Source organism: Symphalangus syndactylus, chromosome 7 (assembly GCF_028878055.3).
Source record: "Symphalangus syndactylus isolate Jambi chromosome 7, NHGRI_mSymSyn1-v2.1_pri, whole genome shotgun sequence".
In the NCBI taxonomy this organism is placed as follows: Eukaryota; Metazoa; Chordata; class Mammalia; order Primates; family Hylobatidae; genus Symphalangus; species Symphalangus syndactylus.
Window position 1 is genome coordinate 115,606,756 of NC_072429.2, and position 17,630 is coordinate 115,624,385.

At 43.6% G+C, this 17,630-nt stretch overlaps 2 protein-coding genes across 5 annotated transcripts in view; both read left to right on the forward strand.

Annotated features, from left to right (window-relative positions):
- Positions 1 to 466: 466 nt before the first annotated feature.
- On the forward strand, positions 467 to 10,138 carry AARD (alanine and arginine rich domain containing protein). Of its 2 annotated transcripts, none has more exons than XM_063643520.1 (2): positions 467 to 3,478; positions 7,352 to 10,138. In XM_063643520.1, the coding sequence occupies exons 1-2, from the start codon at positions 3,042 to 3,044 to the stop codon at positions 7,401 to 7,403; spliced, it is 489 nt and encodes a 162-aa protein (XP_063499590.1). In that variant the 5' UTR covers positions 467 to 3,041; the 3' UTR covers positions 7,404 to 10,138. The 2 variants fall into 2 exon arrangements, with proteins under 2 accessions (XP_063499590.1, XP_055143078.1); XM_055287103.2 differs by having other exon boundaries at positions 467 to 3,365.
- Positions 10,139 to 15,916: 5,778 nt separating this feature from the next.
- Positions 15,917 to 17,630, forward strand: part of SLC30A8 (solute carrier family 30 member 8) — a 235,076-nt gene continuing 233,362 nt past the window's right edge. The window contains exon 1 of one of the 3 annotated variants that reach the window (XM_063643517.1): positions 15,917 to 16,007. The gene's annotated coding sequence lies outside the window, so the exon portion shown is untranslated. The remainder of the gene's footprint in view (positions 16,008 to 17,630) is intronic. The other 2 variants (XM_055287102.2, XM_063643519.1) reach the window with 2 other exon arrangements.

Sequence of the window (17,630 nt, forward strand, 5' to 3'; positions counted from 1 at the left end):
ATTTGGAAATTTTTGATACTCCCTACTTCAAAAGGTGGAGCTGAGGTTCCTCCCCTTGAATATGGCTCCAACTTAGACACTTGATACTGATAAGCAAACTGACTTCCAAAGCCAGGTCATAAAAACGTGGTTCAGGGCACATGTAAAGAGCTTCTCTCTGGCTCTCTGTATTTCTCTCTTCTTGTTTTGAGGGAGGTCTAGCCACTATATCATGAAGACGCTTACATAATAGTAGGGAGGAGTCCACATGGAGAGGAACTGAGGCCTCCCACCAAGTGCGGGCTCCAATTGTCAGGCATTTGAGTCATTCATCTAAGTGATCCACCTTGCAAGCTGATCCTCCAGCTCCAATCACATCCAGCTTCAGAGGATGGAGACCTTGCCTGACATTTGGTTACAACAGCATAAAAGCTGGGGACCATAACCTAAGCTGTTCCCAAATTCTTTCCCACAGAAACTGTCAGAGATAATAAATGTTTATTTTTTAAACCATTGAATTTTGGAGTAATTTGTTATGCAGCAATAAATAATTAATACATTTTCTAATTCAAATGTCGTTATATTCAGTGCTCCAGTTCTTCAATTTGCTTTGCCTGTGTAAGAGAAAGAAAAAAAATTGTAAAATTCAAGGTGTACCACAACTGAAAAATCAACCTATAGAAGAAACTTATTAATTTGTGGTAAAGCAGTTTATTTTAAGAAAACATTTTGTCTCTTTGGTTTGCCATTGTAGCTTGAGCACCTTGTGTAATGCTTAGTACATAATAAGACATTAAATAAATATTGTTAAATGAATGAATCAATAAGTTTGCTTCCCCAGGTTTTAAGCTTCTGGGGGACAAAAACTATGCCTTATTCATCTTTATATCTCCCTCATATGGCACAATTCTTAACGCTGAACATGCACCATTCACTGTTGAGTTAAATTGAACTTAACTGAAATTCTTGTTGAAGTAAATGATCTGGAAATGGAAGTGAAAAATCATAGCAAAAAATTCATTTTAAACGTTTATATTGTACATTGACTAGTGGTGGTTTTCAAGCCCCATCAACCTATCACCAACCAACAAACAAAAAACCCTAAATTCACACTCTGTTGCTGCATGGCAGACCACATGGATTTTTATAATTTCTATCAAGACAACATATCTTCAGATGTTTCTAGGGAATCTTTATGAAGCAATATACAATGGTAGGAATTTTACTGTGCTTGGGTTGTAAACTATTGCAAGCTGTTGAATTTAGTAGATTATCTGCACAGGCCGAGTAACCTGTATTGCTCCTTATCCAGTTGAGCCTCAAGCCATTTCAATAGAGCCGAATTTTATGAACATAGTGAATTTAAACACTTATTCACTCTCACTCACTCACTCATGCAACATATAAACTGAGCAATTCTCTTCCTCTTTGGGAGATAAAGCGTATCCAGGGTGTATCCCAGCGGTTTGAAGCACAAGCCAGACTTCCTAGGTGCAAATTTCCAGTGGATCCCTTACCAGCTTTGAGATCTTTGGTGTACGTCTTAATCTCTTGCCTTAGTTTCCTCAATTGTAAAATACAGAAACTAATAGTACTTACCTCACAAGGTTGCTGTGAAGATTAAATACATAAAAATTGCCTGGAACATACTAAGCATGAATAAAAATCAGTTGTTATTGCCTTCAATGCCTACCATGGACCCTGGAACATTGCAAGTGACTTGTAACTTTTGAATGAATGAATGAATGAATGATGAATAATGTGAGAGTTGTGTTTAAACTATGTTTTGTTTTTTTTTGTAATTGCATTCTTTGATCATACAAAAGTTTTGATTGTTCACTCCTTTTTAGAAATTCCCTAATAGATCAAAAAGAGGCAGAATATGTTCTTTGATAAAGGACATACAAGTAATATTGGCACATGATTACCTGGAGTTGGTGTATTAGTCTGTCCTCTCACTGCTATAAAGAAATACCAGAGACTGGGTAATTTGGAAAGAAAAGAGGTTTAATTGGCTCATGGTTCTGCATGCTATACAGAAAGCATGGCAGCATGTGCGTCTGGGGAGGCCTCAGGGAGCTTTTACTCATAGTGGAAGGCAAAGCGAGAGCAGGTGTCTTACATGGCAGAGCAGGAGTGAGAGAGAGAGGGGAGGTGCCACACACTTTAAACAACCAGATCTGGTAAGAACTCATTCACTATAAAGTATCAGGCGGGAATGGGGCTAAACCATTCACGAGAACTCTACCTCCATGATCCAATCACCTCCCACCAGGCCTCATCTCCAACACTGGGGATTACAATTCCACTGGAATTTGGTGATGACACAGATCCAAACCTTATTAGTTGGGAATTAAACATACACACTTTGGGCTAAGGGGAATTTTGATTTTTCATTTTAACCCCTTCATAAACGTGGACATGGCAGACAGGAGTCAAACACAGAAAGGAGCATGGAGACTCAGACTTCCAGGTATGCCTTACTGAACCTGTAGAAAGTACATTCTAACTAGCAAGCAGGGCCAAGGCTCTCCCCCCTGACTGCGGGCAATACCTGGGGAAAGGTGAGGGGTCTAATTAAGCCTTTGCATCCACCAAACTTGGCAAAGTGCCTGGCAGAGAGTAGGAAGAAAAAAAATTGTTTTTAAGGAATGAAGTATTAGACGATCAAGGCAACCAGGAAGGCTTTGGGTTGAAATATTCTACCTTTGGTCACAAACCTTCCATCCGTAACTCAACTTCCACTTACGCAGGCTGACTGCTCAGTTCCCAAGCCTTCTCCTTAGAAAGACTTCCTTTCAATGCAAGCAGCAGAAAAAAGCGACTCAGCTGTAACTTCTCCTGGAGTTATGGGAACCGCCTCCTTCCTCTGTCGCTAATGGAGGACTAAGATGGGACTGGGAGCAAAGGAGCGGCTCTGAATGGCGGGGCAGTTGCAGCGTCCCACTTGGCAAGGGTCCTTGAATTACCTCCCCCCCCCCGCCCTGACCCCGCCCTAAACATCAAACTTGGAAACTCATTTTTCAGCAGCAGCGCTACAGCAGTGACCAGGCGTCTCCGCGATGGGCCCCGGGAACTTCCGCCGCTGCAGAGAGAGAATTCCCCAGGGGCTCCAAGGACTCCCAGGTGGAGCGGAGCTTTGGTTCCCACCTCGTCCCGCGTGCGGCTTCCCCGGGGACGGCAGGAGCACGGACGTCCAGGAGGAGGCCCTCGCCGCTAGCCCGCTGCTGGAGGACCTCAGACGACGGCTGACGCTCGCCTTCCAGTGGGCGGTGCAGCGCGCGACCTCGAGGCGCGCGCGGGAGGCGGCGGCGGCGGCGGCGGCGCGGGAGGAGCAGAGCTGCACGCGCGTCGAGGCCACCCTGGCCAGGCTGCGGGCGGAGCTGGTGAGAGAGCGGGCTGGGCGGACGGCTCCCAGGGCCCCTCTCCCGGGGCCTCTCCTCCGGCTCCAGAGCCGCTGGCCGCGTAGCCCACCTGAGGCCTTGAGGGGCCAGCTCAGGTCTGGACACGGCGTTGACGCCCCCGCCTCCCCAGCATTGTTGGGAAGGAAAAGGCCCTGCAGGACCCATGGTGGGGGGTGGGGGTGGGGGTGGGGGCGGGGGTGCCTGGTCTACCAGTGACATACTCAAGATGTCTCCTCCCCAACCCGTTTCTATAGTTTTCTGCCCTGTAGGGAACTGTGACTGTATCGTGGAGGAGGAAATTTCCATGAAATAAACTCTCTCGGGATTGATGGAGTGTGTCCATCAGTAACTCTTTCTTTATGCCCCGCAAGTTTTATTCTTATCTTTCCCGTGGGTAATAATTTAGAAAACTGGAAGTGATAAGGTATTTTGTAAAATTGCGCCGTTTCGAACATTACACAGGTTACATCTGAATATTACACAGGAGGGTGTATAGGTAAATATTTTAGCTGACTGCTTTTTTAATTAAAAAAATTGGAAATTAGTCACAACTTGAAAAGGACACAATGAATAGGAGCAATTCATACTTTAAAATGGTGCTGCCTAGGAAAGTGTGCAGTGGGGACTTGACTTGGAAAATTCTTCTCTTTTGCACTGATTACTAATACAATTAACCACTACTTTATAACTGATCCAACCATCAGTAAATTGTCTTATTTAAGAATGTTATCGCATTTGTGAGTTTAAGAAGAACAGTATTAGGCCGGAGCTGTGGCTCACGCCTGTAATCCTAGCTCTTTGGGAGGCCGAGGCAAGTGGATCACCTGAGGCCAGGAGTTCGAGAACAGCCTGGCCAACATGGTGAAGCCCCATCTCTGCTAAAAATACAAAAATTAGCAGGGCATGGTGGCTGGCACCTGTAATTCCAGCTACTCAGTAGGCTGATGCAGGAGAATCGCTTGAACCTGGGAGGCAGAGGCTGCAGTGGGCCGAGATTGCGCCATTACACTCCAGCCTGGGAGACATGAGTGAAACAACGTCTCAAAAAAAAAAAAAAAGAAAAAAGACAATATCCTAAATTCCTTGTCAGATTCAGATTGTTAACATGGGTTACATTAGATTTACTACCAGATTTACTATCTGATCCAACAATGTCGAAGAAACACCTGGTTTTCACCCTGAGTCTAAGCAGTGAGTCTGAGCAGCAGGGTAGCTGGAGCCACCTCATTTGGCCACTGGAGGCCTGTGCTATGGGCCAGGATGCTAGGATGCTAAGCTGGAAAGCTGAAACCTGGCACAGCCATATCTGCATTGTAGTCTTGGGATCTGCCGGTACTCCTTCCTGAGCCTCAGGGGACTCATATTTAAATCAGATGAGGAGATTACACTGAATAAGCTCGGAGACAGCTTTCAATCATAACAGTCTAATAAGTTGCTTGTTAGGAGCTTTAGACAAGCAATATGTTGGGGGTGGCAATAAAATCTCACGAGATCGGGCATGTTCAGGGTGGTATGGCTGTAGACCGCTGGTGGCAATAAAATCTAAACAGATGAGGGCTCAAATACCAACATTAACATTTACAGGTTCTGCTAACACTTGCTGGTCCTACAACTTTGGGATCGTTACTTAGCCAGTTTGAGTTTGTTTACCCATCTGTAAAATGGAATTTATAATCTCATAGGATTCCAGAGCTTATGTGAGATAATATTCTATGAAATGCTTAGACCATGGGTATTGTTTAGTGGCTCTTATTATTATAATGATTACTATAGACCTTGGACTCTGACTATACCAAAAAAGAACAGATACATTCCTATCAAAAAATCAGGAGTTTTTCTGGAAAGGAACCAGAGAAGTTTACACATACACAAATAATGTGTCCTTGGGTTACAGACGATGGTCAACATCTTGGTCAGTCATTTTATCCTGGTCATAAGGAAGAGGCAAAAGAGTGTGGATCCTGTACCTTAATATCATTACCACTAGAAGACTTAGTTTTTGATTTTTGGCTATTAACTGGATTTTTACAGGAACTGACATACATTTCTATACAAATGTACATGTATCATATATTAGGATGGTATTTGTAAGGAACGATGAACAAATTTAATTAATTTAGAGTTGTGTTGCTATTCTATTTTCTGTTGTTTGACTGGGTTTCTTAGTAAGAATCATTCATTTCTAGGTTCTGTGAGTGGATTTCAGGGGTTCTATATACCTAAAATTGTATGCAGAATTTTTGATGTGCATATAGTTTTTCCTCAGAGAGGGTTCATAACTTTCATCAGATTCCCAAAGGGATCCTTGATGAAAGAAAAGTTAAAGAACCATTGATGTTTGAATTTCCTAAATAAGTGTGAGTTATACATACTTATTTTACTTAGATGGTAAATCATTACCAATAATTTTTCTCCTTGATTCTTGCATGAAAGTATAGGATGGATATTCATCAGTTAATTAACTAATTAATTCACTCACTCTTATAACAAACACACAGAGAACCTGCTAGGTTGTGTGCCCAGGCAGTGCACTCTTAGTTGGGGATACAATTATGAATAAGATACAGCCTATACCCTCAAAATCATTAGTCTCGTCTGGTCAGCGTGTTATGAGGCACTTGTACAGAGTGCTGTGGATGCACAGATGAGAGGCAATTATGTCTGCCCATGCGATCAGGGAGGGCTTCTCAGAAGAGCTGGCATTTGACTGGGTTCAGCAGAGAGAGGTGGCAAAGGGCATCTTAAACAGAAATGGGGACAGAAAGAGGTGTGCTTCAGCTCAGCATTTATTTAGGGACTGGCAAGGTTTCTCACCAGCTGCAATGGGAGCTGGCATGGGAAAGAGGGCCGGTAAAGGAAGCTCAAGGTAGGGCAGGATTATAGAGCATCTGGGCCACCCTAGAGAGCTGAAGCTTCCTGCAAGGGTTTTTTGTTGTGGTGGTTGTGTGGTTACTGTTACTGCTTGTTTGCTGGATATTCATTTACTTTATTCTTTGCTAATTCTTGCTGTCAGAAAAATGATTCTAGGTGCTGCAGAATGGAGAATAATGTCTCAGAGAAAAACTGAAAGATAATTTTATCCAATAGCTTTATTTTGCAAATTAGATGACCACGAATATTTGCTTTTTACCAACACACTGTCCTGGTTCCTCCTGGGGTGGTTTCTATTGACAAGCTGATGAAGCTTTTTTAGCAGGGAGAACAAATTCCTCATGAACTGCATTAAACAAGCCCTAGCTGAAGAAATTTGCAAGTAGTTGATCATTAGTTTTCAGTTATAATACAAAGATTATGTTGGACTAAGCTTTGTTGGCCTGCCCCCGGGTAACATGCCGTAGAGAGCTTTTTTTTTTAAACACATGAGGACCTTCATAAACTCCCATTGGAGGATGGTATAAATCAGCCTTGATACCCAACAGATTTCACTCCAGAGTGAAAAATGTTAGATTATATAAGTACACATAACTATACATGTGTCTCTAAGGTGTCATTAAATGTTTTTGCTCAGCAGGTAGACCATTTAAAATCCTGAAAACTTGAAATGATAAGTAATCAAGTAAATAGGCACAGATTCTGAATACTCAGGTGGCTGTAGGCAGTTATCCTGTGGCTCAGAAGGTGCATAAAGATAAATGATTTCATTGTGGATCACATGCTCTTCCTTGAAAACAGCCTTCGGTGCATAGGTATTTTTCATATGGACAGCTTTGTGCATCAGCTATTTTTGTTTTCATTTCAAGGCCATTTCAAAAGCTATTTATATATCTGGATTTTACCTTGTCATATAGAAAGTCAGTTTTGTACCCAGACCAAACAGTTAGAACTGGAGAATAAGATGAGAAATACATCTTTCTTGATATCTTATTTTCTTTTCCTACAAACTTATTTCTTCTGTGTAGTCAGAGAGTGGTTTCATTTGATCTGCATCTCAGGCTAATACAAATTTTTATTTTTTTTCTAACTTTTAGGTGGAAATGCAATTCCAAAACCACCAGCTGGCTAGAACTTTACTGGACCTAAACATGAAAGTGCAGCAATTGAAAAAGGAGTATGAACTGGAAATTACATCACACTCCCAAAGCCCAAAAGATGATGCTGCGAATCCAGAATAAAGAAATGCACATGCAAGGGCCGGGCGCGGTGGCTCACGCCTGTAATCCCAGCACTTTGGGTGGCCGAGGTGGGCGGATCAAGAGGTCAGGAGATCGAGACCATCCTGGCTAACACTGTGAAACCTCGCCTCTACTAAAAATACAAAAAAATCAGCCGGGCGTGATGGCGGGCGCCTGTAGTCCCAGCTACTCGGGAGTCTGAGGCAGGATAATGGCATGAACCCAGGAGACAGAACTTGCAGTGAGCCGAGATCGTGCTGCTGCACTCCAGCCTGGGCAACAGAGCGAGACTCTATCTCAAAAAAAATAAAAAAAAAAAATGCACACGCGAAGCTCTGGATCCTAAAACTAACGCATACAACCCTGAAACAATTCTGATGAACACATTTTGCTTTGCATAAGTTTTGAGGGGCAATTTATGGACCCAAAACTTAGATGACAGGGGAAGGTGACAGAAAAACATCTAAGAGAGGGGAGAGAAAAATGATGTATTACCAAATTTTAAAGTTATTTATTTGTTATTTCGACTGGGACACAGAAGTAAAATATAACTATAGGTAAATATCTCTCTCTCTCAAAGAATGCTTTAATGCCAACTTTCGGTATTCCAACTTATGTCACCTGACCTTTCTGTCATTGCCTGAGCTTTCAGAGTTCATGCTTGTTTTGTTTTACTTGATTATTCTCGGTTTGTCTGTCCAGCAGCCTGCCCCGCTTTTTGTGGAGAATTATTTCTACCTGGATTCTAACCATGCCCTTCAGGTGGTCTGTGACTAAGGGTACTCCACCTTCCTGGATATAGTCATGCAGCTCAAGGCAGGCAGATGGGTTTGTCCTTAGGATTTTTTGAATGGGCACTAAAAGAGTAGATGAATATTTCTGCCAGTAGAAGCTGTGGATCAGGGGCTTGGAAGCTGCTGGTTGTCACCATGTGAGAAAACCCACACCCTAATGGAGGTGATTGAAACGGAACCACTAAAAGCACAAAAGGGGAGGGAGGGAGGGAGAGTGCTTCGCTTCCTTGTTCCTGGGGGTCAAGCTGTAAGACTCCAGGCCTTGCTCTTGTTTATGTACATGAAATATTCTGATATCCTTCTCATAAAATCTCTTTTTGCCTAAGCAAATTCAAGCTGGAGTTTCATGACTTGTATTTAGTGTTCATAACTAATACAGTTGTTCAGTTTTAGGAGTTCAAATGGTTCTTACTGTTTAATTGGACTATCTAACTGTACCCGAAAAGTGCTATCTTTTTAATGCAAACAGTAAAGTTAATAATAAATAGTTGCAGATCTAAGTGATATTTATAATGGTTATTGTCTGCAAACTACAAATTAATTTATAACAAGCTATGTAATTTTAATATTTAATAAACTATAAAAATCAGTTCTTGAAGACAAACGAGAACAGAAGAGACACAGTCTTTCTCTTTTTAAAATAAATACAAGGGCCAGCATGGTGGATCACGCTTGTAATTCCAGCACTTTGGGAGGCCGAGGTGGGCAGATTGCTTGAGCTCAGGAGTTTGAGACCAGCCTGGCCAACGTGGCAAAACCCCATCTCTACTAAAAATACAAAAATTAGCAGGGTGTGGTGGTGCTCGCCTATAGTACCAGCTACTCAGGAGGCCGAGGCATAAGAATCACTTGAACCTGGGAGGTGGAGGTTGCAGTGAGCCGAGATCATGCCCCTGCACTCCAGCCTGGGTGACAGAGGGGGACTTGGCCTCGAATAAATAAATAAATAATAAAAATAAAATAAATGCAAGTTGTTTTATGTGTGTGAGGATCTGAGAATTATCTGGACTAAGTTTAGTTTGTCCTTAACTTTTTTTCCCACAATAAGTAAATTATTCTAGCCCTTTGGTACTTAATTTCCCTCTGCATAAATGAGGAATTACCAAGTTCAGCATTGGCAGATGAGCATTCGCCAGCATCTCGATATCTGACCATTGCGTTCCTTCACACATTTCGCATATGAGCTCTTGGCCTATAAATTTATGACTACTATATTAAATTTCATTTGTAAACTAGATTTCCTGTTTATTTCTTCCTTTGAATTTTATAGAAATTTTTAGGAAAGGGTTGGCATAGTTCCTTGTGATCTGTTTTTTGAAAAAGTTTCTACTTAACCTTTGGGACAATCATTCTCCAGTGCGTTTTAAAGATTAACATTTATAAATTGTTGTGATTTTGTGTTTAAAAAAATACTCGAGGTGATTCATTGTATGAGCTCAATTCCTTACAGAATATAGATTGCTGATGTTGGTTAATACTAATGTCATTTGATTATACTGATAATATATTGAGGATCAAAAGAAAGAAAATTTAAAAGAGAAAGTATGAAAATTGATGCATTGTTTTTCACACTTTTAGGTTAAAAAAGGTCCATTATTGTATTGCAAAGTTTTGGTCACCACTTTTTCCCCACATCTTTTAGTGATGAACTTTGGATCACTGTATTTTCTAGAGGCGACAGATACAGAAACAGAATGAGAAACTCCTTTGTGTCCAAAGTGTCTTGTTTATGGAAGTCTGAGTCAGTGGAGGTAGCCTCTGATATTAACTGTGCAATGCGGAAATACAATGGGAGCTTGATACATGGGACACTATCATTATTAAAAGTTTTTATTTTGTTTCCTCTCCAGTATGCTATCTCTTGCCTTTTGTTTGTAAAGTAGCAGAAGCCAGATGATTGTCTTTATATAGTTCTTTGCCATGGCGCTCAGCTATTGGTTGTTAGCTTGCTGGCCTGGCATCCTGTCAGCTGGGACACATGAGAAAGCAGAGAAACTTTTCTGAGGGCTGAGGCTGCCCTGCAATCTACATTTCCCCTCTTCCCAGGTTTTCTAAATAAGCTGGAGCAACCGTGTGACATTTTAAAGATCTATGAAATGGGAGCGATCAAACTACTGCCAGCTGGAGGGGAAAATGAGAAAATAATTGTAACCTAAATTATGCATCGGGGAAGCAGTAGCTGGATAAACTGAAGAAAGTAAGATGTTCATAACAATAGTGGGAGAGAGAGGGCCAAAAGAAGAGACACTAAAAACAGTTTTGTGAGGAAAATATTGTGCTTGGGTTTTTCAAATGACACAATTTCTCACAGCTTTAATTATATGGGGGATTAAACCACGTTAGCAGGAAATGGGCTTTCGCCATATGGTACTTGTTTAGCACCTACCAGTGAATAGATGCCAAATTAATTATGACAATTAGAAGCTTTGCATAGGTTGTTAGGCATTAAATTCCTTTACAGGTGGCCTGGATGAATCCGCATTTTGTTTGGCTTGCCAAATGACTTCTGCTGTAACAGGTGCTTCTGCAACTCCCAGCCTGAGGATAGATCAGAGTCTTCTGTGGGTAAACCCATGATGGCTGAGTCTAAACCAGTGTAATTATAAGAATCTCATCACCCCTGCTCTCTTCCTGGCAGGGCCCAGGGCCCCGGCACAACCATCAGCTCTATTTACTGCTGTAATCACTGCCAGAATCCCTCTGTGCCTGGAACCTGGCACGAGGCCCTCCAGTGCCAGCTGCCTTCTCTCTTGGTTGCTTCCATTGTTGCTGCCACTGCCATTGCTGCAGCCTCTGTTTCCTTTTTGACCATGTCAGTAACAAAGGTTATGGTAGGATGAGAAATACAGTTAGGGTGACGGTTCAGTCTGTGCCACCCTGCCTACCTCTCGTCTGGCAGCCTCTTGTTCCATCTGAGCTGAGTGCTGGGCAGTAGGATTCGGATGGGTGGACACCTATTATAGTAGCCTGTGTCAAGCACTGCTTCTCAGGGGCCTGTGTACCTCTCATCTGCCTCCTGATTCTGGCATTGATGCATATTGGGGGTGAGAGGGCTTCACCTCTTCCTTAGGAGCAATAATGTCATAGTCTTTCTCTTCTGGGACCAGTACAAGAGGGATCTGTTGAAATGTAATAATGATGAAACTAACGAAGGAATCAGCCAAAGGAATGGCTCCTGTACCAGCCATTGTGCCAAGAACTGTGCATGTATCAGCTTATTTAATCCTCACAGTGACTTGTAGGTGTGTAGGACCTGTTTTTGGAGCTATTTGAACTTGGTGTTTAGTCCTGGCTCTGCCACTTACCAACTATATAACCTAAAGCAAATTGCTTTACATTCTTTAGGTCTCTCTAAGGAAGTCAGTGAAAATGGGACCTGTCTTATTTAAATCTTAAGTAACTCAAATCAAGTTTGGGAGAATGAGTTAATGGCGAAGGAACTTCTACGTCATGTGTTTATTCCATATCTTTAGTTTCATGTGATCTTACTACCTTTTTGGACTGATACTTTCCCTGCACCCCTCTCTTCCTCACATCTTTATGTCTCGGTGACACTCTGCCACCTGCTCGCTGTTAGGATGTTGTCTCAGAGTTCCCTCTGTGGATTGAAAAATTGATTTAGCAAACATGGGAATAGGCAGCAGGAAGATATAAAGTGAATAGTCGCTGCTACTTGCCAACCCCTGAATCTGCCTGGCATGCAGCGCTATGTATGTTTAAAACGTAATTGTCCAAACAAAACTGTGAGGTTGGAACTATCGCACTTCCCATTTTACAGAAGAAGAGAGTGAGTACTGGAGAAGTGATGTAATTTATCATGATCCACTCAGCTAGCAAGTAGAGATGTCAAGATTCACATCTGATGTTGGGAGTGGTCTGGCTATTGGGCCCCTCCCAAACTAATGAGAGAGACCTTGAACTAGTGAGTAAATTCAATATTATAATAGAAGAATGTATGAATTGCTAGGAGGGATGCTTTTTGCAGGAGTCAGACAATGAAGGTCTCATTGAAGACATGCCTCCAAGTTATTACTTGGTGTCCACCTGAAAAAATGTCCTCACATCCTGTCTAACTAGTTGAGTGATCTTGATAAATTACTCGACCTTATTTAGCCTCATTTTTTCTCATTTGAAAATGAGAGAGATAGTGGAAATGCCCCCTAAAACATTCCTCTTAGAGCCTCTATTATATTCTAATCCTGCCTGCTTGTAACTGGACCCTTCAATCACTTGATCCTGACTTGCCAAGACTTTCTGATTCCCGTTACAGCATGATGGACAGCTGACCATTTGTCCCTGGCCCCTGGCAATGAAGTAGACTCTCTTGGTCTCAAACCTTACCCTGATCACAGCGTGAGCTGATGCGGCCTTGATGATGACAGAAAGTAATTCTTGTCACTCTTGGATGCCCCTCTGCTCTTTTCACCCACACCATGACTGCAGCCAGGGGGAAATGTCACATTTGCACTTCTGAGGCAGACAAGCATCACTTAGAACTTTTACGTGTTATGATTTTAGAGGCAGCCTGCTGCGGCAGACGCTGCTGGCTGAGAACCGCGCCTTGTGCAGCCTCTGCGGCCGGATGGTGGAGTTGGAATCTTGGCTCCTTCACTTCCTCACTATGTTACTTAACACTTCTGCAGTTCAGTTTGCTTATCTGTAAATGATCATGAATCATACTTACCACAAGAGTTTGCTATGAGGATCTAGTGGACTCATGAAGTGTTCAGAAGCATGAAAATAGTGGCTTATTATTACAACAGTCAACCCAACAAGTGTTTTGCTCATCCTTCTTGCCTGTTGGAAGTGCCCAATTCCAAGATAGGGACAGAGATGACAGCTTCACTTTTCCCAGTCCCTCTTGCAGTTCAAGACGGCTTTTGAATCCAGTTGTGTCTGATAAAACATAAAGGGAAGTTTACTGGGGGGGTTTCTGAGAAACAATTTTTTTCCCCTTACATGAAGAGAGAAGATAAGGTGTCTTCCTCCCTCTTTTTCTTTCTTCCAGATGTTTTCACACGCAATTGCAAAGCTTGCCTATGCTGCAGCCACCCTGTGACCTAGGTGGGAAATATAGGGACACTTTGAAGATGACAGGACAGAAAGATGAAAAGAAGCAGTGTCTTTAATGACATCAATGAGCTTCTGACCCAACCCTTCAACTGCCTACCTATGGCTAGTCTTGTTCTGTGAGACAATAACAATAATAAAATCCAATTGTTTGAGGCACTTTTATTGGGGTATTCAGTTCCTTGCACCTGAAAGCACTCTACCTGATAACTTAATCCCCCAAAACCTCCTGGCACAAAGGTTTGTGATAGTGCATCTCTGATGGCAACTGTACATATCATTGGAAACTGCACAGGACTCCAGAGACATCATTTTGTTGCTTAAATGTTTCACACATGCCTTTGGCGAGGATGAATTCTATGCAATAGTGTGTCCGGAATTTGGTGGGTTCTTGGTCTTACTAAGAATGAAGCCACAGACCCTCGCAGTGAGTGTTACAGTTCTTGAAGACGGTGAGTCCAGAGTTTGTTCCTTCTAATGTTCGGACGTGTTCAGAGTTTCTTCCTAACGGTGGGTTCATAGTCTCGCTGGCCTCAGAAGTGAAGCTGCAGACCTTCGCAGTGAGTAACAGTTCATAAAAGCAGTGTGGACCCAAAGAGGGAACAGCAGCAAGATTTATTGTAAAGAGTGAAAGAACCAAACTTCACAGTGTGGAAAGAAACCAGAGCTCATTGCCACTGCTGGCTCCAGCAGCCTGCTTTTATTCCCTTATTTGGCCCCACCCACATCCTGCTGATTGGTCCATTTTAGAGAGCACTGATTGGTCCGTTTTGACAGGGTGCTGATTGGTGCATTTACAATCCCTGGGCTAGACACAAAAGTTCTCCAAGTCCCTACTAGATTAGCTAGACACAGAGCACTGATTGGTGCATTTACAAACCTTGAGCTAGACACAGGGTGCTGATTGGTGTGTTTATAATCCTTTAGCTAGACATAAAGGTTCTCCAAGTCCCCACCAGATTACCTAGATATAGAGTGCTGATTGATGTCTTTACAATCCTTGAGCTAAACTCAGAATGCTGATTGGTGTATTAACAATCCCTTAGCTAGACAGAGTGCTGATTGGTGTATTTACAAACCTTAAGCTAGACCCAGAATGCTGATTGGTGTATTTACAATCCCTTAGCTAGACATAAACCAAGTCCCCACTAGACTCAGGAGCCCAGCTGGCTTCACCAAGTGGATCCTGCACCTGGTGCAGGCAGAGCAGCCCGCCAGTCCCGCGCGGTGCCAGACCGGCGCGGTGCGCCGGCACTCCTCAGCCCTTTGGCGACGCGCCGGCACTCCTCAGCCCTTTGGCCGTGCGCCGGCACTCCTCAGCCCTTTGACGGGCGCCGCGGAGCAGGGGGCGGCGCTCGTCGGGGAGGCTCCGGCGGCGCAGGGGCCTACGGCGGGGGTTGGGAGGAGGCTCGGGCATGGCGGGCTGCAGTTCCCAAGCCCTGCCCCGCGGGGAGGCAGCTGAGGCTTGGCGAGAATTCGAGCGCAGAGCCGGCACTGCTGGGGCACCCGGCGCACCCTCCGCAGTTGCTGGCCCGGGTGCTAAACTCTTCACTGCCCGGGCCGGCGGTGCCGGCCGGCCGGCCGCTCCGAGTGAGGGGCCCGCGGATTCCACGCCCACCCGGAACTCGCGCTGGCCCGCGAGCGCCGCGCGCAGCCCAGGTTCCCGCCCACGCCTCTCCCTCCACACCTCCCCACAAGCAGAGGGAGCTGGCTCTGGCCTCAGCCAGCCCAGAGAGGGGCCCCCACAGCGCAGTGGCGGGCTGAAGGGCTTCTCGAGCATGGCCAGAGTGGACGCGGAGGCCGAGGAGACGCTGAGAGTGAGCAACGGCTTCGAGGGCTGCCAGCATGCTGTCACCTAGATCAGTTAATGCATACTGAAGGAAGGCTTGTTGGAGAGGAATCCTCTCCTGAACCCCGTGGAGACTCTAGAATCCTGCGGTAAATGTTCTAATTATTGAAAACATTTCCCCATGCTCACCCTCATTACGGATGTTCTAATGCCTAGGAAACCTACTACCTATCTGTTTCTGTCAGGGAAGCCATTTTGTTTCTTGGCAACTGGAAGCAGTGGGGAGAAATATTTTCCTAAGGCGTCTCAGGACTGAACTGGCAGCAAAATAGTAAACTGTTTATCAGCTCTTAAATTTTTATACCAGGGAAGTTTTAGCAAACTGTTAGAAAACAGCCTGAATTGAATGTACATAAATACTGCTTCCAAATTGGTACTGAGGATACTAGTTGCTCTAAACTTCTGCAGGATTCAGTCTGGGACTTTTCATGCAAAGAAATATCTCAAGATTTTAAGGTGGCATTGCCAGGGTCAGAGGGCAATGTTCTCTGAAATCCACCAATATTTGTACTGGACTTTATGGTTTACAGTTTACCAGGTGCTTTCCAGTTTATTATTTACCAGGTGCTGCCATAGCTGATAGCTCGTTAATCTTACAGTAACCAGCTGAAGTAGATGTGGCTTGAGGCTATTGAATTTTAAGAAGCATCAAGAAAGCCTGCCTGTCTAACTTTGGAAATATCACCCTCATGCTGTCTTCCCAGGATGTCCCTGAGTAAGCGATGTTACTTCCTGGAGGGAGTGCAGTGTTGGGAATCTGAAGATCCAGCTTTGAGCTGAATTTGCTTTGTGATACCTGGTGAGTCATTGATGTCTCTGGGCTTCAATTTTCTCATTTGTAGAAACTTGTAGAGTAAGGCATTGAACTCATAATCATCTTTAAGATTCTTTGGGTTAAGCATGGGCATCTCCTAATGGTTTTAATTTGAAACAATGTTGTTACCAACTCATTAGTGTGAATTAACCTAGGTGGTGATACTAAAAGGTTGAGCTTTATTTAAAGTGTGCTTAGTGAGCAATTAAACAAGGAAAGCTTGTTTAAAAAGAAGAGTAGAAAAATACTGAAGTTAACACCATTTGTCCCTGGTCCCTGGCAAGGATTGCTATCTGCTCCTTCTCCCAACCTTCTTTTGGCTATGCTCCAAACGCCTTCTCTCTTGTAGCACATCGGAGGTAAGTTTGCTTCCTATTTACTCCCTTAGCACTCAACTTTCCCCTATGACAGCATCTACCACATGTATCGTAATACCTTATTGAATTATCTGTTCCCCACCCCGCCGTCTAGACTACAAGCAACATGAGAGCCCAAATCTCATCTTCCAATTTTTTTGGTGATTCCTTGTATTTTTATAATTTTGCCTTGGGTTAACTTTATTGAACAGCATGAATCTAACAGTGCAAATTTGCTCTCTCTTCCTGTCATTCATTCAACATTTTTGTTGTGTCTGCTGGGTGCCAGGCGCTGTTCTAGGTATGTGTTGAGCATCAGTTTTAAAATAAGTATCTTTCTGGATGCTGAGCGTAGGATAATAAACCTGAAAGATGGGATTGGGCTCTCATGTTGCTTGTAGTCTAGATGGCAGGGTGTGGAACAGATAATTCAATAAGACATTATGATACATGTGGTAGATGCTGTCGTAGGGGAAAGTCGAGTGCTAAGGGAGTGAATAGGAAGCAAACTTACCTTGGATGTGGTACAAGAGAGAAGGCGTTTTGGAGCATAGCCAAGAGAAGGTTGGGAGGAGGAGCAGGTAGCAATCCTAGACAGAAACAAGAGCTCATAGAAGGTCCTAGAGGTGAGCAAAGTCATCATCTGTATTAGGGGGTAAAGAAAGCTCAATACAGTTGGCGCTTAGAAGAAAGAATGAAGGTGTTAAGAAGTGTGGCTGAAGTGGTTAACTGAGGTGGACATATCATGACAGGCCTCACAAGTCATGCTTTGGGGTTCAGACTGTATCCTAAGAGCCTGGGTAAACCATTGAAAAATATTTTAAAATTTAACTTTTGTTATGGCAGTACTTGCACATAATATACAAATAATTAAACAATTCTAAGTCTTACACAAAAATTATCAGTCCCTTGATGGCATCATGGCCCCTCACCCCAAAGGAAACTACTTACAATTTTGTTTTTTTCCGAGACAGAGTCTCCCTCTGTCACCCAGACTGGAGTGCAGAGGCATGATCTGTGCTCACTGCAACCTCCGCCTCCCAGGTTCAAGTGATTCTCTTGCCTCAGCCTCCCGAGTAGCTGGGATTACAGGTGCTCACCACCATATCTGGCTAACTTTTTTGTTTTCTTAGAGAAAAAAAGTAGAAACGGGGTTTCACCATGTTGGCCAGGCTGGTTTTGAACTCCTGACATCAAGTGACCCGCCCACCTTGGCTTCCCAAAGTGCTAGGATGACAGGCATGAGCCAGTG

Bases quoted from the DNA above. Each gene is read 5' to 3' on its own strand.
- AARD (XM_063643520.1), top strand. From the start codon at position 3,042: ATGGGCCCCGGGAACTTCCGCCGCTGCAGAGAGAGAATTCCCCAGGGG. The intron at 3,479-7,351 runs GTCTGGACACGG...TCTAACTTTTAG, and splicing joins GCCTTGAGGGGCCAGCTCAG to GTGGAAATGCAATTCCAAAA.